At 37.9% G+C, this 26025-nt stretch overlaps 1 protein-coding gene across 1 annotated transcript in view; it reads left to right on the top strand.

The window, feature by feature from the left end:
* PPP2CB (protein phosphatase 2 catalytic subunit beta) overlaps positions 1-25240 on the top strand; it is a 34002-nt gene extending 8762 nt beyond the window's left edge. Inside the window, exons 2-7 of the mRNA XM_019466839.2 lie at positions 13965-14174; positions 15785-15958; positions 18236-18325; positions 18436-18597; positions 20509-20627; positions 24529-25240. Coding sequence (XP_019322384.1) covers positions 13965-14174; positions 15785-15958; positions 18236-18325; positions 18436-18597; positions 20509-20627; positions 24529-24601 — 828 coding nt within the window. The 3' untranslated portion in view covers positions 24602-25240. The remainder of the gene's footprint in view (positions 1-13964; positions 14175-15784; positions 15959-18235; positions 18326-18435; positions 18598-20508; positions 20628-24528) is intronic.
* The last annotated feature ends 785 nt before the right edge of the window (positions 25241-26025 follow it).

The raw sequence follows: 26025 nt of genomic DNA, 5'->3' as shown, positions 1-26025 counted from the left end.
CCATCCCTTGGCAGGCACTAATTTACTTTCTCTATAGGTTGTCTCTATAAAATGTCTCTATTCTAGATATTTTATATAAATGAAATCATGCAATATGTAGTCTTTTGTGTCTGGCTTTTTTCAGTTAGCATAAAATTTTCAAGATTCTTCCATGTTGTAGCACATATCAGTACTTCATTCCTTTTATTGGCTGAATAAATTTCTATCATATGGATATAGCTCTCTGGTTGTTTTTATAATTAAGTTCTTGCCATCTGGATTTTTTTTTGAAGTTTAAAATTTTATTTTTCAGATTTAAAAAGGACTTTTTAAAAATTTTAACACAGAAATGTAGGGAAAAGAACACAAATGCTCTTCACTGTTGCACCCACCTTCCCCGACCACTGCCTTCCTACCTCAGAGACAAACATAGTTTTCCAGACCTTGTTCTTGAGAGGCAAAAAACATCTGTTGGGGAGGGGAGTGTTTTTGGTATAATGTTATTATTAAAATGGGATCATAGATATAACATCGTAAAACTTTTTTTACTGAACAATATATCATGACCTATACGCATACACATACCTCATTCTTTTTATTTCAACAGAGTATATGACTTATTTTTATATGTGTTTCCAGGCTTGAAATTGCTTGGCAAACAGACAGATTGACTGTTGCTGAGCTGAAAGGAAAAGTTCATTTCCTTGTATTTAAAAAAAAGTCAGCTGTCATTTATCATTTATGGAAGAAGCTTGTAACTATATGGCTAAAGTCAAAAACACAAGAAATAGCAAGTGTTGGTGAGGATGTGGAGAAAAAGGAACACTTGTGCACTCTTGGTGAGAAGGTAAATTGATGCAACCACTATGGAAAACAGTATGAAGTTTCCTCAAAATATTAAAAATAGAATGATCATATGATCCAGTAATTCCACTATTGAATATTTATCCGACGGAAACAGAAACACTAATTCAAAAAGATATATGCGCTCCTATATTTATTGCAGCATCATTTATAATAGCCAAAACATGGAAGCAGCTGAAGTATCCATCAATAGATGAATGGATAAAGAAGATGTATGGTATAAATGCAATGCAATATTACCCAGCCATAAAAAAGAATGAAATCTTGTCATTTGCAACAATATGACTGGACCTAGAGGGTATAATGCTAAGTGAAATAAGACAGAGAAAAACAAATACCATATGATTTCACTTGTATGTGGAATTTAAGAAACAACAACCAAAAGAGACAAAAACAGACTCTTAAGTACAGATAACAAATGGGCGCCTGGGTGACTCAGGTAAGTGTCCGACTTCAGCTTAAGGTCACGATCTCACAGTTTGTGGGTTCGAGCCCCACATCGGGCTCTGTGCTGACAGCTCAGAGCCTGGAGCCCGGTTCGGATTCTGTGTCCCCCTTTCTGTCTCCTCTTCCCCCACTTGTGCTCTGTCTCTCAAAAATAAACCATAAAAAAAGATTTTTTTTTTTTATAAGTGATGATTACCAGAGGGATGGATGGGGTAAGGGCATGGGTGAAATAGATAAAGGGGACTAGGAGTACCTTGAACACTGAGATGTGTAGAATTGTTGAATCATTCTATTGTACCCCTGAAACTAATATAGTACTGTATGTACTAATATAGTACTATATGTTTGAATAAAAAATAGGTCAGATGTCATTTATGGAAGAATCTTGGAACTATAGGAGGACAGGCACCCTGCTTATATTAACTTAGGTCTGTAGGATTTTTAACTTCATTTAATCTCATCTCTTTCATAGATCAGTCTGTTCTGTAGCCTTAAGATGAATTTACCTATGTTTTAGAGCAAATTATTTACGTGTAAATAGAGGGGAAAGAAAATTTGCATACTGACTCTGCCAAAACCAAATACAGTAGCTTTTCATTAATATGGGTCTGGTGATGGGCACCAGCACAAAAACAGAAATAGAATTTCACCTGTTGGGCAGGGGAGATTTTAGTACATTTACATACTATGCGTTCCTAAAACATGGGTAGGAGGGAAAATATTTTTTCCTCCTATTTTATGTAAACATCATTCCCAAATTTTTGTTTTCTCAGTTCTCTTCCTAAGATAGATTTGGTTCATAGCAACAAGAAAGAACATGTCTTAAATGGGTGAGAAAGGAAACCAGTTTAAATGGATGGGTATACAGCATTCCATGCAGCAGTAACAGCTTCCTGCCAAGTGGCATTTACCATCCCCACAGTCCTTCACTTTACAGGTTTAAACTTGGTCTTATCCGTGTCCTAGAGATAATTAAAGTTTGGGTGTTAAATCATTAAAAATCACTCGGGGGGGGGGGGGGGGGGGCGGCGCCTGGGTGGCTCATTTGGTTAAGCATCCGACTCTTTGTTTTGGCTCAGGTCATGATCTCACGGGTTCGTGGCTTCAAGCCCTGCATTGGGCTCTGCGCTCAGGCAGTGTGGAGCCTGCTGGAGATTCTGTCTGTCTGTCTGTCTCTCTCTGCCCTTCCCCTGCTTGCGCGTGCTCGCTCTTTCAAAATAAATAAACTTAAAAAAATCATTCATAAGAATTACATATACAATCACAGGTGTATAAAAAGAGTTGACATAGCAGTCCTGAGACTACTATCTGTAGAAAGGCCTCATTTCAGGGTTGCCCTTGTATGGAGTCTGGGAACTTGAATTTGGGAAGGGTTCCCACCATCCCATTACGAATGGCTCACCTGTGCCTAAACTTTGTATGCAAACAGTATGATTTATGCTGAGCACATGCTTTCCTCACTTTGGTATATGCTTGGCAAGAGGGTGCCTGTGTGACCAACTCCCAATTACAGATCTTGAGCACGGAGTCTAATGAGCTTCTCTGGTAGACAGCATTTCACACTTCTTGTCACAGCTCATTGCTGCAGGCATTCAGTGTACTCTGAGACTCCCCTGGGAGAGGACTCTTGGAAGCTTGCACCTGATTTACTCAGGACTTTGCCCCCATGTGCCTTTTCCCTTCGCTGAGTTCACTTCGTATCCTTATGTTGTAATAAAACCTAGCCATAAGTGTGACTATATAATTGAGTTCTGTTGGTCTTCTTTGCGAACCTGTGAACCACCAGGAGACCTGGGGATGGTTTGGGGGGGCCCTGGCACACAAAGGTTTTTACATGGAGAATTTTAAATATCAGGCGAACTGTATACTTCTGCCAGTCCAGCACATGATTTCCCTGTAGGCAAGTCAAAGTGATCTTACAATAATATCACTTGGTGAGCCAGGAATCCTGAAGAAAGGGTGGGAGTTAAAAATCAAGAGTGTTTAAAACATCAGGGGATCTATACAATGGAGATTAAAACTGAGAGGCGGGATGGATATCACACTGGCCTGAGAAGTACTTTCTTCACTACTATGTAGTGTAGAGGGAGTATTGCTGTATTATTGTGAAACATAGATACATTCTATATCATATCTTAACTCACCAGGTAGTTTTGTGAAACCTGTGCTGGGTTAAGATAACCGTATATCCTTAAAAGAACAATTGACTTAGATAATACTTGTATTTTGGTGCTTTTTATTTCTATATTTAAAGTAAGACAGTAAGTGGTAAGGGTTGTATATCAAGCAGAATTTCTTTTCAGAGTTGGAACCATCAGCCGAGTGTTGTTTTTTTTATTTTTTAAATAAATAATAGTAATAAATAGAAGACATCAGCTCCGAATGAACATTCTAATGATTTGTGCTGTTCAGTTTGATTTTTCTTTTCCTGAACATAATTGGGAAGCTGTCTTGTGAAGTAAATTTGGTTAAAGTTTCTTTCATTTGTGATTTTAGACATTTTTGAGCTGTTTGTCAGACCCATGTAGGAGATGATTGATAATTTAAAATTTCCTTCAGTTGTAATTGGAATTACACCTTTTAGTGACTCTACCCTCATTCTGTTTGCATGCCAGTGATGGATTGGGGCAGCAGGGAACATGTCTCAGCCAGTGAGCTGTAGCAGGGTGGCTGAGTGGGACTTCGAGAAAGTTTTCTAAGATAGATAACTAGGCTAGCATGTACTCTTTAGTCTTTTGTCCCTTTGCCTTCTTGCTGAAATAGGGCACCAGATACAGTGACTAGAGTTGCACCACCAGTTTGTGACCCTGAGTTGACAATTGTGTTCACTGCAGATCACAAGGTAGGTGGAAAGAGTCTGCTGTCCTGGTGACCCTTGAGAAGCTGCACCAGTCCAGGATGCCTACCTCCAGGCTTCTTGTTTAATGTGACAAAAATAAACCCAGTTTGTATTCTCCCCCCGCCCCCACCGCCAAAAGGGATAATTTCAGTATTTTAATGATTATAAAATAATGTACTTACCACACAGCTAAAAATCAACCCCTAAAGAATATCAGTTTGCAAAAGGATAGCTATTTCCACATTAGGGAATCGAACTCACAACCCCAAGATCACGAAAAGTATATAAGGTTACACAGATTTGAACCAGAATGGGAGTCCCTGTTTCCTGAAAGATTTCTATACATATAATCTCTAACTAACTATAGGCAAAGAGAAGAAAAAACATGGGCTACATTGTTCATAACTCTTGGGAAGGCCTACCAGGCTAATGTAAGCAGAAACAATATTTGGTAGCCTAGAATCAAAAGGAAACCTGGAGAGGGGCGCCTGAGTGTCTCAGTCGGTTAAGCATCTGATTCTTGATTTCAGCTCAGGTCATGTTCTCATGGTTCATGGGATTGGGCCCTGTGTCAGGCTCTGAGATGACAGTGAGGAGCCTTACTTGGGATTCTCTCTGTCTCTGTCTCTCTCTATCAAAAGTAAATAAACTTTAAAAAAAAAGAAAAAGGAAAGCTGGAGAACTTAGCTTGGAAATTTTGTAGACATTAACAAAGAATGGAGCCACAGTCAAAATCATACGTGAGAAATGTTTTAGAACACTGGAGAGAATGGCTCTTTTGGAATAGAACTTGCTATTGTCCCTACTGCTTAGAGTCACTTCAAATTAAAAGTCTGGGCTAAGTACATCCAATTGGCATAGATGAATCTGGAGATAGACTTTGTGATTCCTACAATGTGTATGCAAACTTACATTGCAATTTGTTTTACATATTCTAACATCAGTCCTTATGATTAGTTAATAGGACACTAATAGTCACTGAAAACAAGTTGAAGTGAATGGGATACATGTCTTTGTAGAAATGTGAACCTGCTTACCCTTACATGATCTCTCTCTTTCATCTTACATGTGGGTCAACAACAGAAGCATTAACATAGAGATTTTGTTAAACTTTTTAGTTTCCTGACCCCTTTATACTCTTAAAATTTAAGTTCCAAAAAGAGCTTTTCTTTATGTGGGTTGTATGATTGATACTTTATTAGCAATTAACGCTGAAATAGCAAAAGATAAAGTTTCTTCAACATAGTCTCAATATTAGTTTCTTCAACATAGTCTCAATATTACACGTCTTGGAACATTTTTGTTTTTGTTTAATTTGAGTGTGTGCGAGAAGGGGAGAGGGGTAGAGGGGGAAGAGAGAAAATCTTAAGCAGGCATTCAGGAAGGAGCCCAATACAGGGCTCGATACCATGACCCTGGGATCATGACCTGAGCTGAAATCAAGAGTCGGACACTCATCCAACTGAACCACCCAGACACCACACAAGTCTTAAAAGTTGAAAGCCTTCAATATTACCAAAATCTCTTTACCTAGACTTAAAAATAACTTTTTGATAAAATACAGAAAAGTATAACTTTAAATTACATTTTAAGTCCATTACTATAAAAATAGTTACAAGCCCTCTTCCATTTAACAGTTCAAACAAAGATGGCTAATTCAGAGACTCATCTTCCCAGACACTGTTGTATAGTTTCTTAGGGTTTCTCAAAACTATGACCTCTTAATGTTGACTACCAGTTAGTGATTTTTTAAGACATAGTTTGTTCTCCAGATATCTTTAGATGATAGATGTCCGTATGTTTCTGTTATCTTGTGTGCTATAAATATTTTCCCAGGCTTCTCCTTTTATCTTTTTGTATGAGAAATTTTTATTTTGTTTGGTGGAGCCCATCTAAACCAGCCTGTTGATGCTAGAGGGTTTACCTGTTCCTCTTTTTATCTCTGGTGCCTGGCCTACAACACACACTTCACAAATGTGTGTTACATGTATACATGAACATTACTCTTCAGGAGTATTTTGATGTGTCAGGTGATTGCTGTGTATGGTATACATCAAAGTGAATGGATTATCATCTTAACAACTGTTGTCCTATGCAGTTACAAATGTTAAATAACTTTTCCTGTTTTTGGTAATGTTTCCTTTAGTAGATTTGTACTTGTGATTAGCTTGTTAAATTACTGTTATATGACTTGAGGATTTTCTTTAACTCTGCAAAATCTTGGTTACTTGCTCCTGTTTACTTGAAAAGCAAGTTTTTGCTTGCTAAGTAAATGACAATGATTTTCTCATTTTAAGCCTGTTGCCATTGACCTTTTTTTTTTTTTTTTTTTTTTTTCCAGTTGATAGTTACATTGCAGGAGGTTATGTTGCTTTTGAAGGTCTTCTGCTGATTGTTTCTCAATGTTCAGCTGTTTTATAGGATCCTGTTGACTTTGGGATTTGGCTTTTGTAAACTCAGTTCTTCTATTGAGGAATTTCCTTCTCTATGCCCCTGCTTCCCTGATGCGTTAGTGGTTTGACAGGACTTGGCTGACTTTGCTATGAGTATTTTGCCCTTGTGATCTAAACCAGCTATTTGGAGAACCTAACACTTAAAAATTGGCCAAACAGCTTCTTGGAGTGGAGTTCCTAGACCGTTTTCCTTATTTTAATAGGTGATCATGAAGTAGTTTTAGGACTTACCTTTTTCGTTTATATATCAAATGCCCTTTGTATCAATATTAGCATTAGGTTTCATATGTGTAACAAAAAACCCAAAAAAAAGCGTTTAACCAAAGTAGCAGTTTATATTTTTCTTATATATATGCATATCTGGAGGTGATATGGTAGCCCTACAAAGTTACTAGGAAACCACAGACACTTGCCGTATTATTTTTCTGTGGCTGCTGTAACAAAATATTACAAACTGGGTGGCTTAAAACAGTAGAAATACATTATCTCACAGCTCTGGAAGCCAGAGGTTCAAAATCAAGGTGTCAGCAGGGCCACACACCCTCTGGAAGCTCTACGACAATCTGTCCCTTGCCTCTTAACAGCTTCTGGTGGCTGGTGACATTCCTTGGCTGCATCACTTCATTCTGCCTCTATCTTCACATGAGGGTGTGTGTGCACTTGTCTGTCCGTCCAAAACTCCCTCTGCCTCATTATGCCTGTTGCGATAATCTAGGATAAGCTCCTCCTGTCAGAATCCACAATCACATCTTTTTCATGCGTGGATAATATTCACAGGTTTTGGTGATTATGAAGTGACTATATCTTTGTGGGTATTTTTTCAGCCTTGCCACATCTTCCAGCACTCTCTTCTGCTGTTACCAGGGAGCAGCTCTTGTCCTTGTGGTCTGAGGTGGTTTTTGAAGTTCCAGCCATCCCATAAAGCATTCCAGGAAACAGGATGGAGAGTGATGAAGGACATGCCTTCATTTCTTTAAGGAAATTTTCTGGTTATCACATAATACTTCTTACATCTCACTGACCAGAACTTAGTCTCGTTGCTGTCTGTAGCTACATAGAGGCTGGTGCTATGGACTATTTGTGTCCCCCCCAAAATTTATAAATGAAGCCTAATTACCAATGTGATGGTTTTTGGAGAGGGGGCCTTTGAGAGGTAGTTAGGTCATGAAGGTAAAGCTCCCATGAATGGGATTAGAGCCCTTATTTAGAAGAGACTCTGGAGAGATGACTTCCCTCCTTCTCTCCCTCCCTCCCTCCCTCCCTCTCTCTCTCTCACTCTCTCACTCTCTCACTCTCTCACTCTCTCTCACTCTCTCACTCTCTCACTCTCACTCTCACTCTCTCACTCTCTCACTCTCACTCTCTCTCTCTCACTCTCTCTCTCTCACTCTCTCACTCACTCTCTCACTCTCTCACTCACTCTCTCACCACCATGTGAGAATACAGCAAGAAGGCATGCCTCTGCAAAACAGGATGAAGGTCCTCACCAGGAATTGAATCTGCTGGCACCTTGGTGTTGGGCTTTCCAACCTTCAGAATTGTGAGGAAGCAGTTTGTGTTGTTGAAGCCATCTAGTCTGTGGTATTTGTTGTAGGAGCCTGAACTAAGGCAGCTGAGAAGTAGAGTCTTTGAGCTGGGAGCATGGCTACCTTGACTATAATTAGTTTAATTATGGAGAAGGAAGGGGAGACTAGTTATTGAGGTTAAGCAGTCTTTGCCTTAAATCACATTACATTTTGTTAGCTACTGTCCATTGTTTTCCAAAGAAGATGTATAAATGTTCATTCCTACCAGTAGGGTATGAGAATAGGCTTGCTAACAGTAAGTGAATGTCTTTTTTGCCAATCTTATGAATGGAAAAGAAGCATTTTTAAAAATTTTTTTTATGTTTATTTTTGAGAGAGGGGAGGGGGGCACAGAGAGGGAGACACAGAATCTGAAGCAGGCTCCAGGCTCTAAGCTGTCAGCACAGAGCCCGACATGGGGCTCGAACCCACAAACCATGGGTTCAGATCATGACCTGAGCCAAAGTTGGATGCTTAACCAACTGAGCCACCCAGGAGCCCCAAAGAAGCATATTTTTTTCAATGTTTTATTTATTTTTGAGACACACACACACACACACACACACACACACCCCATGAGCAGGGGAGGGGCAGAGAGAGAGGGAGACAGAATCCAAAGCAGGCTTCAGGCTGTGAGCTGTCAGCAAACAATTCTAGAATTGAAATTAACTACCTCAACATTAAACCTGTGGTTCAGGGGCACCTGGCTGGCTCAGCTGGAAGAGCGTGCAACTCGATCTCACAGTCATGAGTTCGAGCCCCACGTTGGGCGTCAAGATTATTTAAATAATTTTTTTAGACAACCACAAAGTGAGAACAGCGTGGCAAGCAAATTACAGCAAGCAAGAATGGAACATAGCTTGGGAAATACTGTACAAAAGACCCAAAGTAAAAATAAAAGCAAACCTTATCCTGAGGAACAGGAAGAAATTACCCAGATGTGCTCAAATTATAAAACAGCTGACAGTGATGTGGACTAAATAAAAGAAGCTTGAAAAACGATAGCATAGGAGGAGATGAATAGAGATTTAGGAAACATCGAGGGCAAAATCAGTATTAATACAAAAGAAGCAGAATAGATGTAGCAGGAAAAAAATCTACCTCCAGAAAGTTAAGGTAATCACAAGGAATGCAAGTGACAACAACAAAAAAACAAACATAATTAAAAATAATTCAGGTAATTAAAATTTCTTTTTAATTTTAAATTCCAGTCTAACACAGTGTTATATTAATTTCAGGTGTACAATATAATGATTCACCAATTCCATACATCACCTCGTGCTTCTCACAAGTGTACTCCTTAATCTCCCATTGCCTTTTAACTTCTGAAATAGGAAATTCAAATAGAGCAGATTCCATGTCATGACAAGAGAATTTCCTCTAACTTAAGAAATGATGATATTTATAAGTCAAAGGAGTGTGATCTTACTAAGTTTTAGGAAATCGTACTCTTAGGCTTCCAGAACTGTGAGAAGTAAAATTCTGTTGTTTCTAAGCTACTCAGTCTATGGCATTTTTATTGTAGCATGCCAAACAGACTAAGACATTAGTAATTACAAGATTTATAAGGGAAAAAAAAATTGTCATTCTGGAGTGTATATGAAAAATCCAAGAGAATCTATAAAATTTTAAGTGGCACAGTCAGTTGGGCGATTGACTTAAGCTCAGGTCATGACCTCAAATTGTTGAGTTTGAGCCCCACATTAGGCTCTCTGCTGTCAGTGCAGGGCCCTCTTCAGATCCTCTCCCTCTCCCTGCCCTTTTCCACTTGTGTTCTCCCCCCTCTCTCAAAACTAAATTTAAAAAAAAAATTTTAAATAAAGTTTTAAGTATTCTAAGTTATAAGAGTATTATGTAAAAATCTGGCATAAGAGATATTTTTTAAATCCCAGTACAGTATCAAATATAGATTATCTTGGATTATGTATGACAGCTGCAATAACAAGTAGACATTATTAGACAATTAAAAGACACTTGACCAGGGGTGCCTGGGTGGCTCAGTTAGTTAAGCGTCCGACTTGCACTCAGGTCATGATCTCAACAGCTTGTGAGTTCAAGCCCCGCATCAGGCTCTGTGCCCTCAGCTCAGAGCCTGGAGCCTGCTTCTGATTCTGTGTTTTGCTCTTGCTCTCTGCCCCTCCCCCACTCACACTCTGTCTCTCTCTCAAAAATAAAAATAAAAAAATAAAAAACTTGACTGAAGAATAAAGGAGATCTGAAATAATTGTCAGTACTATATCAGTGTAAAAACTTCGTATTCTAAAGATGCCTACTCCAAATATATAAATTCAGTGCAATTTGAGTCAAAATCTCAACAAAATTTTAATAGGCCTTGACAAATTAGTTTTAAAATTCATATGACAGGTTTAATGAAAGGACCAAAACCAAATAATTTTGAATAAAAGGAATAATGAAGAGATTCTCAGTTCTCTGTTACCATCATTTCTCATATAATTAAATTAGTCTGTTACTGATGCAGGGGTAGTAGACCAGTGAGAAGGGAATCTGAGGCAAGGTTAAGATGCTGACACTTTATTCAGGGACTGTACAAGCCCAGGTAGCCCAAAAATCAGGTGAGAAAGCTGTGAAGCAATGTGATATGTGATGCATTACCTTGGGAGGTGAGGCTTCTGCCAAGTCCAGATAAATCATACCTCAGAGAAGTCCATGAAAGGAAAAACCAGGCTGGCAATTTATTTCCCTCTTCCCTTCTTTACTCCCTCTTCCCGCTGGTCAAGGTGCACTCCAGATGACCCCCACCTGTTTCCGGATTGTGCATCCTGCCTTCAGCACTTGCTCAATAAACCAGATCCCACATCCCCACCATGTGTCATTCCATGCCTGGAAATAGAGGAGCAACTTGGCATAGTTAGGGCTCAGCATGAGGACCAACCAGGTCCACAACTTCACCTTAAATTCAAGCCAGCTCAGGGTACCATCAGTGATGACAGCAGTACAGTTCAGAAGACAGGCAGCTCCTTTTTTTTTCTCTTTTTTTAAAAATATTTTTTAATGTTTTATTTTATTTTTGAGAGATAGAGCATGAGCAGGGGAGGGACAGAAAGAGAGGGAGACAGAATCTGAAGCAGGCTCCAGGCTCCAAGCTGTCAGCCCAGAGCCTGATGTGGGGCTCGAACTCATGGGCCATGACGAGATCATGACCTGAGCTGAAGTTGGATGCTCAACCGACTGAGCCACCCAGTCCCCCCGACAGGCAGCTTCCTAAGAAAAAGAATTATAAGGGAATCTGAGAAAGTGTACAGGGCAGTTTCCAGTACAAATAAGAAATCAGGAAACAGAATGTTGGTCTTTACAAAAGGCTGGCACTATATAAATAGTGCTGGACTAGCTGAGTAACCACTAAGAAAAATAAAAAGTTCCCAAAGGCGCCTAGCTGGTTCAGTCGGTAGAGCATGCGACTTTTGATCTTGGGGTTGTGCATTTGAACCCCACTTTGGGTGTAGAAATTACTTAAAAAGAAAATCTTTTTAAAAAAATGAATCCCTACGTTATAACAAATTCCAGCTGAGTTCAAGATCTGTTAAATGTGCAAAGGCAAACTGGGATAAAAACACAGGAGTGCTGTAGGACCTGGGTGGTTCAGACTCCATCTCAGCTCAGGTCTTGATCTCGTGAGTTCAAGCCCAGCGTTGGGCTCCGTGCTGGGTGGGGAGCCTACTTAAAAAAAAAAATACAGGAGTGCCTTTTTGGACTTGTGGAGAACAATTTCTAAAACAAGACCCAAGCACCAGAAACTATAAAGGAGGAAAAGAAATAGATTTGGCTGTCTTTGAAACAATAAAAGAAACTTAACTAGTGACACTAGAAGCAAAATAAAAACACCAGCCCCAGATTGAGAGAAAATATTTAAAATGCGTAAAACCAATAAAAGGTGAATATTCATAATTTAAAAAAAAAATTGGTACAACTCTATAGGGAAAATATAAACAACCAAATAGAAAATTAGGCTAATTTTGTAAGTATTTCACCAAAAAAAAAAAAAAAATCCAATGACCAGTAAACATAAAAAGCTACTTTAAAAGAAGTGTACCTGTTAGAGTTGCAAATTAAAAGAGACTATTTCTGACCCATTGGCAAGAATGTTAAAGCGTTGACAGAGATGCAGAGCAGCAGAAACTTCTGTATAGACATTGAAAATTCATGTTTTTAAATGCTCTCCAGATGATCACGTCTGCCAAGGCAGAGAGATGTCTGTCCCTAAAATTCTACTCTCCTACAGTCTTAAGCTCTCCTCTACCAGGTCCTACTGTAAGCTTCATCCTTAGTGTTTGACTTTTGTTGCCATGTCATTTTCTCTACCTTCGCCTTACTTTGTATGTCTTCGTTGGTCCAATTCTTCCCTCTTATTCTTCATGGTTTTCTGTTCCTCATCTACCAAAGATCTGGAAACTCTATAAATAGCTTATTAAAATTTTGCACATAATTAAGTAACTAGGCCTAAAAGAAGGCCTAAGAGACTTCTGGCAGGTTGGTAGGGAGGTACATAAACTTTTATCATATCTGTTTTATTACTTTAAGAGGCCTTTTTAATTTTCTCTGTTTCTGGGCTCTTTTTCTATTAGGCAAAGTTGCTGGGTAGATGAGACTTAATGAACTTTAATTTAGCCTGTGTACGTATTTTGCCATTGTTTACACATAAATCCTGTCCTTCAAGGCCTTCTAATGCTGTGTTTTTGTTTTTTTTAATCTTTATTTATTTTTGAGAGAGAGAGAGACAGGAGTGCAAGAAGGGGAGAGGAACAGAGGGAGACACAGAATCCGAAGCAGTCTCCAGGCTCCGAGCTGTCAGTGTAGTGTCTGACACGGGGCTTGAACTCCTGAACCGTGAAATCATGACCTGAGCTGAAGTCGGCCACTTAACCGACTGAGCCATCCAGGAGCCCTGACTAATGCTATGTTTTAATTTGACTCAAATGTAAAATAGTTGGAATAAGGAAGTTGAATGTTAGCCTATGAGTTGGTGTAAGAAGTACAAAACATTTGAATAATTGATTTGTAACTTTTCTGTATTGACCTTTTAAAAAATGCAAATAAGATTATTTTTTTAAATGAAAGATTTCTTGAGATGGAATTCCTATTGATATATTTCTAATAAATACAGTGCATTCAGAATATACAGCTCACTGACTTTTAGTATGTTGCAGATATACTAAATATTACCACAATATTAGAACAATACTAGTACATTTTCATTGCCCACAAAAGGAACACTGTACCTCTTAGCTTTTATCCCCTAATCCTTCAGCCTTAGGCAACCATTAATCTTTGTCTCTGTATATTTGCCTGTTGTGAATATTTCATGTAAATAGAGTCATACAACATATGCCCATTTGTGACTTCTTGCACTTAACATGTTCAGAGTTACAGCCTGTATCAGTACTTTTTATTGCTGAATGATACTCCATCAAATGAGCAATACCATATTTTATTTATCCCCTAATCATTTACTGGACATTTGAGTAGTTTCCACTTTTTGGCTGTTATGAATAAAGCTGCTATGAACATGTGTAAACTTAAGTTTTCGTTTCTCTTAAGTATATGTCTAGGAACAGAATTGCTGGGTCACATGGTAATTCTATGTTTAACGTTTTGAGGAACTGCCAGACTTTTCCACGGCAGCTGTGCCATTTTACATTCCCACCAACAGTGTGCGAGAGTTCCAATTTCTCTGCATCCTCAGAGACAGTTGTTACCTTTGAAATTTAGCTATCCTAGTATATGTAGTGTGGTGTCTCATTGTGGTTTTAGTTTTATGGTTTTCTAAGGTATCTTTTTCTCCATATTTTCTTTTAACAGGCTAAGGAAATTTTAACAAAAGAATCAAATGTGCAAGAGGTTCGTTGTCCTGTTACCGTGTGTGGAGATGTGCATGGTCAATTCCATGATCTTATGGAACTCTTTAGAATTGGTGGAAAATCACCAGATACAAACTATCTATTCATGGGCGACTATGTAGACAGGGGCTATTACTCAGTGGAGACTGTGACTCTTCTTGTGGCATTAAAGGTATGATTAATGAAATTCAATTTTGTTTTCAAGCCTCAAACCAGCAAAAGATGAGCATGACAGTATTGCATAGCATCTGTTCTATTTTACGATCCATTCAATTTATAGCCCCTTAAAATATAACCGTTGATTTTACATCTTGTAAAAAAGAGAAAAATGAAAATGTTAACATTTAACTTGTCCTGCCTACTCCTGGTAAATCATTTCCCTTTGGTAATTCGCAGCTGAAGTCTTAGGACCATTTTTTTTTTTTTAGTCAGGTATCCCTCATAGTCAGGTAGTATAAGTTTGTTTTAATTCTTGCCTTGAGAAGTCTGTTATTCCTGTGTCTTTTTTTCTGTCACACAATACATATCTTCATCACTTCATAGCTTCAGCTAGTGTAAGTGTGGTATCTAATGTTTCTGACCTCTCCAAATGTGCCTTGCTTGCATATGCTTTGAGATTAAATCTGTTATTTAACACTTCGTCTTGTTACTTTTTTGTCCCCAAACTCTTCAGAGATTCCACATTGCCTACAGAATCAAACCCTTTGGCTGGCCTTCTATAGTCTAGCTTGAATTTGCTTGCTAGTAGTTGGTAGCATAAACTCTATTTCAAATCAGAGAGTTTCAAAACACTCTGCCCATCTTCATTATTTCCTTATTAGATTTTCCCACAAGATGACTCTGATTTCTTACCCCCTTCTGCCAAGAGTCAGCTTAAGTCCTACATTTTTCTTGAAACCTCCAGCCATTTTTTTAGCCTTGTTCCTTCTACTCTTAAGTACTAGGAAAATTACTCTTCCACTCCTAATTTATATTACCATAGTGGCTTATTGCCTTGAAGTATTTACGTCTCATAGCTCCTTCGTAAGATTAGTCCCTAAACAGCGTAAGTCACATATTGCATTTATGTGGACCTGGCACCTACTTTTAAACACTGAGCTTAATGTTGGACACATAATGGTTAGTTAATAAATACGTATAAATTGAAGTATGCATATGCAGCTTTTTGGTTAATTTGCTTTACAGAATCTGATGCTTTTTCATACTTCTTATCAGACACACTCCTAACTAAATAGTATGCTTATAAGGTGTGTCTCTGTGTATTTTTATGAAGAGGAGACTAAATACATTTGAAATCTTGCCCAGATTTGGGAAGGGCCTATTTTTGTGTTTTTGTTAGCAAATACAGTCTTTCCGTGGGAAATAAAAATTGAAAGGAGAGAGACAAGTTGCTGTATAGAGTAGTTTGTCTTGGGTTCAAATCTTTGACCTTTGGTATCCATTTAGCAGTAAGATATCATAGTGTCTGGAAAGACCTAGAAGACTAGTAATTATTTGAGGATGAAGAAGGCATTAAATACCAAGCATAATATATAATTTTATTAACAGTAATGTCACTTAATAAGATTCCAATGAAGGTGGTATAAATAGTAATGAAGAAGGACCATAAATATTTCAAAGGTCAGTCAAAGAATGAGAAGATGTTTAACTCTGAAAAAGAATTAGCATTTAATGTAATAGCAAACAAAAGAGCCATTTAAAGAAATAGGTCAGAAATTTGCTTAAGATTAACACTAGTAACAATATGCTTTATTTCATGAATTTTTTTTGCTTTTCCTCCAGGTGCGTTATCCAGAGCGCATTACAATATTGAGAGGAAACCATGAAAGCCGACAAATTACCCAAGTATATGGCTTTTATGATGAATGTCTACGAAAGTATGGAAATGCCAATGTTTGGAAATATTTTACAGATCTATTTGATTATCTTCCACTTACAGCTTTAGTAGATGGACAGGTGTGTATGTGCTTATATGGTGGGGGGAGGGGGGAATAAAAGAAAAGCTGTGTTTTTGTTTTTTTGTTTTGTTTTTTTAAGATTTTCTGATAGTAGGGGCGCCTGGGTGGCGCAGTCGGTTAAGCGTCCGACTTCAGCCAGGTCACGATCTCGCAGTCCGTGAGTTCGAGCCCCGCGTCAGGCTCTGGGCTGATGGCTCGGAGCCTGGAGCCTGTTTCCGATTCTGTGTCTCCCTCTCTCTCTGCCCCTCCCCCGTTCATGCTCTGTCTCTCTCTGTCCCAAAAATAAATTTAAAAAAACATTAAAAAAAAAAAAAAAAAGATTTTCTGATAGTAATTTAGGGTTTAGATTTACATGTGACATCCTACCCACATCTCCTTAGCTTTTTCTGCTTTTCCTTATAATTAAAATTTCAGAATATGGAATTGGGGTAAGTTTTATGCACATTGTAACCAGAAGATTTCCCTGTTGTTCTCAGATGTATAAATATTTTGGCCAAAGTATTTGCCAGTATGCTTTTTTTATTATAGATAAATACCATAAATAAATGCTTAAGACCCTGATGTGCAATACTAGTAAAGCAAAGCTGTTTTTTAAAACTAGCTCCACACATACACAGTTTGCTGACTACCGTTAACTTTTTATTCCTGTTTTCATGGTAATTGCAAGAAGTAATATTGTGTATTAGACCTTCTCACTAAGAAGGGCATGCTTTCAGGCACTTGAGTAGCTCAGCTGGTTGAGCATCTGACTCTTAGTTTAGGATCAGGCTCAGGTCATGATCCCAGGGTCGTGGGATTAAGCCTTTAGTTGGGCTCCATGCTGACTGTGGAGTCTCCTTAAAATTCCCTCTCTCCCCCTCTGCCCCCTCCCCAGCTCATACATGCATTCTTGATTTTGGCTCAGGTCATATGGTTCATGGGATCGATCCCCAAGTCAGTCTCTGTGCTGACAGCACGGAGCCTGCTTGGGATTCTCTCCCTCTCTCTCAAAATAAATAAACATTTAAGAAATAAAGATAAAAGCAGAAATTGGTACCAAAAAACCACTAGGAATGAGAAGGCATTACTATCAATGTGAATGTGCTTACTTACAATCACAATAACATAGGGTACAGATTTATTCTATTGAACTTGAAAAAATACATGAAATTTATTTTGGCAAATTAGTTTTTAAGGAAATTAGGCCAGTGTAAATAGACTACCAAACTTAGAAGGAATTGGAAAAGTAACCAGGTCTAGATAGTTTTATAGGCAAATTTCTGCCAAACCTTTAAGGTGCATCTGTGTTCCAGAGGTTAGGCAAAGATGGAGAGCTTCAAAATTCATTCTTTGAGGCTAGTATAACCTCAATACCAAACCAGACATGGCAAGCACCAAAAAATAAAACTCATTTAAGTAGTAAAATAAAATAATACTAATTGAATAAAGAAACTTACATTGACTATACTTAATCAGCAAAACATCAGAAATCTCATCAAAATCAGGAGAAAAATGCCCTCTTAAAACTTCCCTAGAAGTTTGAGGATGGGTCTGGGAATAGATATTTTACCCACCCACCCCCCCAAATTTGTATTTCTCAGTTTTGTTTCGGAAGTTCTAACCAGTGCACTGATCAATAAAAAGAATTAAAAGGAATAAACATTGAGAAGAAATTAACAAATATTTTTGCTAACACGATTATGTACTAGAGAACTCTTAAGAAAGCTGAAAAGAGCAGGAATTGATAGTCTTTGGTATATGAGAAAAAATTTTATATGTCAGAAAATGTAATGATGAATCACAAGAATGGAACTCACATCCGCTAGAGAAGGGAAAAAAAAAAACCGTATACAAAATATTTAGGAATATAAGGGGAAAAAAATTTTTTTAAGTTTATTTGAGAGAGGTGGCGTGCACGTGAGTTGGGAGGAGCAGAGAGAGGAAGAGAAACAATCCTAAATAGGCTCTACGCTGTCAGAATGTAGGCTGACTCAGGCTCAATTTCAAGAACCGTGAGATCATGACCTGAGGCGAAACCAGGTCAGATGCTTAACCAGCTAAGCCACCCAGGCACCCCAAGAAGAAATATTTCAAAGTATCAACTGTCTCTGATGATGTGATTTTTGTTTCCTTTTCCACTGTATTTTATAAACTTTCCAAGTATTATTAAACTTTTGAAAAGAAGAGCTATTAGGATTGACATTTATAATAACCATTATTGACTCTCTGTTAACTTTCAGCATTTAACAAAACACTCTTTTTTTCTCTCTCTCTCTTTTTTTTAATTCATAAACAGATATTCTGCCTTCATGGTGGCCTCTCTCCATCCATAGATACACTGGATCATATAAGAGCCTTGGATCGTTTACAAGAAGTTCCACATGAGGTAATTTTAGTTTTAATTTTAAAAATAAATACAACCATACTGTAGTAAAGCTAAAAGAGTTAAACTTAACTGTCAATAATTTATGACATGTACTTACTTTTCTTGGCTAGGGCCCAATGTGTGATCTGTTGTGGTCAGATCCAGATGATCGTGGTGGGTGGGGTATTTCACCACGTGGTGCTGGCTACACATTTGGACAAGACATTTCTGAAACATTTAACCATGCCAACGGTCTCACACTGGTTTCTCGAGCTCACCAACTTGTAATGGAGGTATGTCCTTTTCCTGTAGGATGATCTTTATTTCAAATAAATCTATATCTCTATAATAAGGCTTCATGAAATAGTGCTCCCTATTACCTAAATTAATGAAGAAAATATTTGGCTGGTTTTAGCAGGTAGTACTAGTTGGCCAGAGAAAAGTTGCAAAAATATTACCAAAAAATTTCCTTGTATCCTACACTCAGATTCTGCAAATACAAAAATTTTCACATATTTTCATCTTTGCTTTATCATTCTATCTCTACCCTCCAGCTTCCCTTCCTCCATGCACACATTACTTTCTTTTAAACTTACTTGAATGCCAATTGAAGACATGGTACTCCTTTATCTCCAAATTTCCATGTATATTTTGCAAAAATAAAGGTTTTTCTCTTATATTATGACAGTATAGTTCCTGCAGTCCAGAAATTTGCATTATTACTATGATCTAATCTAAACACTTCATTTGAGTTTTTCAGTATACCACTAATGTTCTTGATAGGAAAATTTAATTATGTATGTAATTATGTATAATCCAGGATCATGCTGTTTGGACTCCTTTGATGTAGAAATAATTCCTCAGATTCTCTGTTGTGCATAATCTTTACATTTTTGAAGACTACAAGCAGTTTTATTTTGTAGACTGATGTTTCCTTATGATTCAGGATATGCATTTTTGGCAGGCATATTGCAGAATAATGTGATATGCTTCTCAGTGCATCATATTTAAGTCATGGAATCTGTTTACCCTATAGTTTGTTGGTGGTATCTGCTTAAATCAGTTAAGGTAGTGGCCACCAGATTTCTCTACCATGATGTTACTGTTTTATAAATACTAAAGGAATAGAAATAGAGTTTTATCTTTTCAAACCAGTAGGGAGTAGCTTCAAGATGTTAGAGAAAGGGGCCTCTGGGTGGCTCAGTCGGTTGGGCGGCCGACTATAGCTCAGGTCATAATCTCACAGTTCGTGGGTTCAAGCCCCACATTGGGCTCTGTGCTGACAGCTCAGAGCCTGGAGCCTGCTTCCGATTCTGTGTCTCCCTCTCTCTCTGCCCCTTCCCTGCTTGCTCTCTTTCTGTCTCAAAAATAATAAACATTACAAAAAATAATAATAAAAAATATAAAGATATTAGAGAAAACTTCAACCCAATTGAGGCAGGAGGAGTGAGAATATGGTTAATAAGGACTATAAATTCATACAGTAAAAGATAAACCTAATTCTATCAGTAATCATAAGAGATGTGAATGGATGAAAATTTTTATTTCCCTAAAATACTTAAAGTCTGAAGTAGATAATCAAAATTCAGCTGTTAACTTGGGATGAATCTAAAACATAATGAAAAAATAGAGAGGAAAACTTAAGAAGTAAAACAGGACAGTGCAGCCTAGAAAGAGAGGGAAAATAGTATGTTGGCATATCAATTAGTTATCCAAAGTCAACTAATAATGTGAATCAAATAAGCTCTAAGATAAAAGGTATATTTTGAAATAAAAAGAGGTCATTACTGATAAAAACTGGCCTAGTGATCTAGGGAAGAAATAATTCTAGGTTTTTGTTTACCTAGTAATAAACAGATTCTAAACATATAAAGCAAAAGTTGATACAATTTATAAGGAAGTTATGTGAAATCTTCCATCATTGTGGGAGAAATTTTAATACACATCGTAGCCAAGAGCTGAAGCATAGATCTAAGTAGAACAGCACCATTACTGAGCCTCCGTGTCACAGAACCCTGTGCCCAACAGTTGAGTATTCAGTGCAGGTGCACAGTGTTAAGGATGGATACCATATAAGGTAGCAGAGAAGACTACGTTTCCTCCAAGAACATTTATAATTTTTGAATTTAGTTTTCTAAACTTACCTGCGTCAATATTATAATTTTATAATGAAATATTTTGTGTTGCTTTTTTTAATGCTGCAGGGATACAATTGGTGTCATGATCGGAATGTGGTTACCATTTTCAGCGCACCCAATTACTGTTATCGTTGTGGGAACCAGGCTGCTATCATGGAATTAGATGACACTTTAAAATACTCCTTGTAAGTAACTTGATGTTAAAGACAATTTTTAAATTGTATATAATTGCTTTTAGAAGGAAAACTTTAAATGTAGATATGGGATTTCTGGTGCTCCTGGGTGTCTCCCAGTCAAACTTATAACTCTTGATTTGGCTTAGGTCATGATCTCACAGTTCTTTGGATTGAGCCTCGCGTCAGGCTCTGCGCTGCCAGCTTGGGATTCTGTCTCTCTCCCTGCCACTCCTCTGCTTGCACATGCTTGCTTGCTCGCTCTCTCAAATAAACTCTTAAAAAAAAAAAAAGAGGATTTCTGCTTCTCAAATAGTGGAGTAAGGAACTTGGCAAACCCTCTCCCCAACAGAGACAACCATTTAACTAGAAAAAGTGATTTTAAACAATTATTACATGCTTTTGAATATTGTCCTAAGTGCATGCAACCTATAGAGAAACATTCTAAAAAATCTAAATCTCAGTAATAACAGCCACAATCTGTGGGATTTGAGCCATAGTGTGTTCCCTTCCTCTTTCCAGATCCCTTGTACAGAAACTACTCCACAGTCACTCCGCTCTGGACCCTGCTCATATTTTTATCTGGTTTTAATCTTTTAGCCTCTGTTAAACTACACAACAAAGTTATTTAGAAGTCCCCTCTCTGTAGGCACAGGCTAGCTATTGGTCAGAGGTTGTGCTGAAGCCTCCTTGGTCAGTGAAATTTTAGGGCCCACCCTAAACTAGTAAGATGGCTGGAAATGTATGTGGCTTAGAAGTTGCTCTCACAGTCGAAAGAATTTACATTTTAGCTCACAGTTCAACAAAGCACCAGTATGTTGAGTGTGTGTGTGTGTGTGTGTGTGTGTGTGTGTGTGTGTGTGTGTAATTAGTCCTGAGAGGGCACAAGCTTAAGGATGACATAAAGTGTAGTTTTCCAGACTGTCAGAGATGTATGTGTTTGGGATTTTAAGCCTGGCTTCCTAGGAGTTACTTCTGGGTCAGAGGAACTTGTTTATTAGCCAGTAATTGATTAGAGATTGTGTTTAAGTCCCTAGTACCATTGAGGGTTATACCCTTTTGTTGATTAGTTTCCTAGGGCTCCTGTAACAAATTACCACCAAGCGGGTTCCTGAACGGAATTTATTCTCACATATGTGGAGGCTAAAAGTTTGCAATCAGGGGGTTGGCATGGTGATGTTCCCTGTAAAGAATCCTTTCTTGCCTCTCCCTAGCTTCTCCTGGCTCCTGCAATCCTTGGTTTGTAGATGCATCTCTCCAGTCTTTGTCTCTGTCTTCACGTGGCACTCTCCTCTGTGTGTTCCTTCTGAGGATACCATCAGATTGAATTTAGGGCTCAACCTAATCAAGTATAACCTCATCTGATAACATCTGCAAAGACCTGATTTCCAAATAGTGTCACGTTGTGAGGTTCTAAATGAATATGAATTTTGGGGATAAACTGTTTGACCCAACACAGTCTGTGTGTGGCTTGAGAATGTTTTCAAGAATGCCCCAAGGGCAGCTAAGTGGTTCAGTTGGTTGATTGTCCAACTCTTGATTTCAGCTCAAGTCATGGTCTCATGTTTGTGGGATTGAGCCCTGCATCGGGCCCTGCGCTGACAGCACAGAGCCTACTTGGGATTTTCTCTCTCCTCTTTCTGCCCCCCTTCTCAGCTCACACACATATGCGCTCACTCTCAAGTGGTTAAAAAAAAAAAAAAAAAAAAAAAAAAAAAAGAATGCCCCCAAATGCTACACTAATTATTCCTGTTGTAGGTATAGTTAATATATATGCATAGTCTTCTTGTCTCCCAGTGTTGACTGTGATCCAAGGAAGCCAGGAAAGGCTCTTCTTAGCCCTTTTGTGTTTCACATTTCTTAAAAGTTCAACTGTACTACAAATACATCTGTATTTTTTGTACCCACATGCAGCTGGTTTTTAAATCAGTTATGAAGATGAAATTATACTGTTATTTGCAATTACTGTCATGTGTGTTTCTTAATTGATGATAACTTCAGTCTAAAGGAAGAATATGAATAAAAAATGAGAAGGTTGGCTCCTGGGTGGCTCAGTCGGTTAAGCGTCTAACTTTGGTTCAGGTCATGATCTTGTGGTTCCTAAGTTCAAGCCCCACATCAGGTTCTGTGCTGTCAGCGCAGAACCTGCTTTGGATCCTCTCTACCCCTCTCTCTCTCTGCCACTCCCCACTCACACTCTCTTAAAAAATAAACTTTGGGAGCACTTGGGTGGCTCAGTCTCCGTTAAGCATCCAACTTCGGCTCAGGTCATGATCTCGTGGTTTGTGAGTTTGAGCCCCACATCGAACTCTGTGCTGACAGCTCGGAGCCTGGAGCCTGCTTCAGATTTTGTGTCTCTCTCTGCTCCTCCCCTGCTCACACTCTTTCTCTCTCTCTCAAAAATAAATTAATATTTTAAAAAATGAGAAGGTTAACAATCTACACACTCTCCTCAGCTTCTTTAAGGGCATGAGGTTATATGAAATAGTAATTATGATAATGCATTTTGGAGATTGTAACATAACATCAGTAGCAAAAAAAGGAAATGGAAAGGAGCTTACTATATAGTAGAAATGTCTCTTAAATCACTAGAATTTATGAATCTTAAGTAGAATTCCATAAGTTAAGTGATGTATGGTTAAGATCTAGAGCAACCAATAACAAAATAATTTAGGAAAAATAGCTAAAGTTATTAAAGGAATTTAAATGGCACACTAGAAAATAATGCTTTTATTATTTTTTTTAATGTTCATTTATTTAGATAGCGCAGGGGAGGGGCACAGAGAGGGAGAACCCCAAGGAGCCTCTGCGCTGTCAGCCCAGAGCCTGACATGGGCCTTGTTCTCAGGAACCTTGAGATCATGACCCAAGCTGAAATCAAGGGTCCAATGCTTAACTAACTGAGCCACCCAAGCACCCCAAAATATGCTTTTAATAAAAAAGCAGTTAAAGTAGGAACCAAGAAACAAGACAAAAAGTGGCAGGTATAAATCCAGTCATATCAGTATTAAATGTGAATGAGTGGTTTGAGTAATGCACTCAAAAGACAAAAATTATCAAGATTGTTTTTTTAAAGATCCAGCTTTTATGATGTCTACGGGAAACATAATTTAGATTAAAAACAAATAGGTTGAAAATAGGTAAAAAAAGATATACCATTGCTAACAGCAACCACATGACTGCTGACCTCGTTATACTAGTATCAGACAAAAATAGATTTCAAAATAAAAATTGTTACACGAAGACATTTCACAATGATGAGAGTCAAACCATTAGGAACATATACCAGTTATAAACAAATGCACTTAATTATGGAGCAAAACGAACAGAATTGAAAGAGGTAAGTTCAACAGTAGTTGGAGACTTTAACATGTATGGAACATTCTACCCAAATGTGCCAAAACTCATGGGATTTGATGAAAGCAGTATTTGCAGGGAAATAAATAACTGTAAATGCCTATATTAAAAATCAGATTTTTAGAAAGATCTCAAGTCAGTAACCTAACTATACTTTACAGACCCTAGAAAAAGAAGAGCAGACTAAATCCACTGCAAGCATTTGGAAGGAAGTAAAATGAAATAGTAGACAAATAGAAAAAAGTCAAAACCAGAAGTTCTTTCCAACAAAATTTAAAAAGCCTTGACAGGCCAACCAAAAATGAGTAAAGATTCACATTACCAAAAATCACTGCAAGACCCTACTGAAATAAAAAGAATTAGAATACAGTGAGTAACTGTATGGTGACAAATTCCTAGAAAGACAAACTGCCAAAATTGACTCAATTAGAAAATCGGAATAGTTGTAAACAACATAGTAAAAATGGGAAACAGCACTGCTCTACCACAGTGTCTTCTTTATTAACTTGCTTGCAATTTCAAGTCCTTTATTTGCTTTCTTTTTTGCCACATATAGCCTTCAGTTTGACCCAGCACCTCGTCGTGGAGAGCCTCATGTTACCCGGCGCACCCCAGACTACTTCCTGTAAATTCCTCCTGGGAAAAACCTGCCTTTGTATGTGGAAGTATACCTGGCTTTTTAAAATATATATATTTAAAAACAAAACAAAAAAAAAAGCAACAGTAATCTATGTGTTTCTGTAACAAATTGGGATCTGTCTTGGCATTAAAACCATATCATGGACCAAAATGTGCCATACTAATGAGCATTTAGCACAATTTGAGACTGAAACTTAGTACAACACTATGTTCTAGATCGGTCAGTCTTAACAGTTTGCCTGCTGTATTTGTAGTAACCATTTTCCTCTGGACTGTTGAAGCAAAAAAGGTAACTAACTCCTTCATCTCCTTTTGCACTTACTTGGAAATTTTAGTTCTAGTGTTTAACTGGCATGGATTGATAGAGTTGGGTTTTATTTTTAAGAAAAATTCGCAAGCTAACTTCCACTTAATCCATTACCCTTTATTTTATTGAAATGTATAGTTAAATTAACTGAAGAAAAGATTCTTGGGAGTATGTTGTCATAACATTTAAAAAGGTTTCCCTTCATTTAAACTAAATTACTGTTTTATGTTGATCTGCATATTTCTGTATATTTGTCATGACAGTGCTTGCATCCTATTTGGTGTACTGAGCAAATAAACTTTCCATTTTAAACAGAAACAAATTGGTTTACTGTGGTACACTTTAAATGAAAGTTCTGCTTTTTTGACACCTAATAAAACCTCTTGACCTGTGATAAACAGTTGTGTTGAGGTAATTTAAGTATAATGTTCTTTGTATAAGGCTTATTTTCAGAAGAAAAATTGAACTAGTAGGCTGTATCTTTTAGACCATAGAAAAGCCATTTTTTCTTTCTAAACATGATTTCAGTAGGTAGTTTGGGTTAATGTATTGAAGTATGGATTGTATGCTAAAACTGTAGAATATTCCAGGGGCACCTGGGTGGCTCAGTTGACTTAAGTGTCCGACTTCAGCTCAGGTCATGATCTCGCGTTCCATGGGTATGAGCCCCACGTCAGCCTCTGTGCTGACAGCTCAGAGCCTGGAGCCTGCTTTGGGTTCTGAGTCTCCCTCTCTCTCTGCCCCTCCCCCAGTCTCTCTCAAAATTGAATAAATGTTTAAAAAAAATTTTTAACTGTAGAATATTCTATAGCTAAGAAGAATCTTTTAAAAACCAAAATACAGAGGCACCTGGGTGGTTCAGTCTGTTAAGCGTCTAGCTTTGGCTCAGGTCGTGATCTCATGGTTCATGGGTTTAAGCCCCACATCAGGCTCTGTGCTGACACCTCAGAGGAGCCTGGAGTCTGCTTCAGATTCTGTGTCTGTCTCCCTCTCTGCCCCTGCCCAGCTCACACTCTCTCTGTCAAGAATAAACATTTTAAAAAGTAATAATTAAAAAAAAAAAAATATATATATATAGGGGCACCTAGATGGCTCAAATCTGTCAAG

This window comes from Panthera pardus, unplaced genomic scaffold, assembly GCF_024362965.1.
Source record: "Panthera pardus isolate Hobbes unplaced genomic scaffold, ASM2436296v1 HiC_scaffold_13, whole genome shotgun sequence".
Lineage (NCBI taxonomy): Eukaryota > Metazoa > Chordata > Mammalia > Carnivora > Felidae > Panthera > Panthera pardus.
The sequence above is the reverse complement of the archived record's forward strand: the minus strand, read 5'-3'. Positions and strand labels throughout refer to the sequence as shown.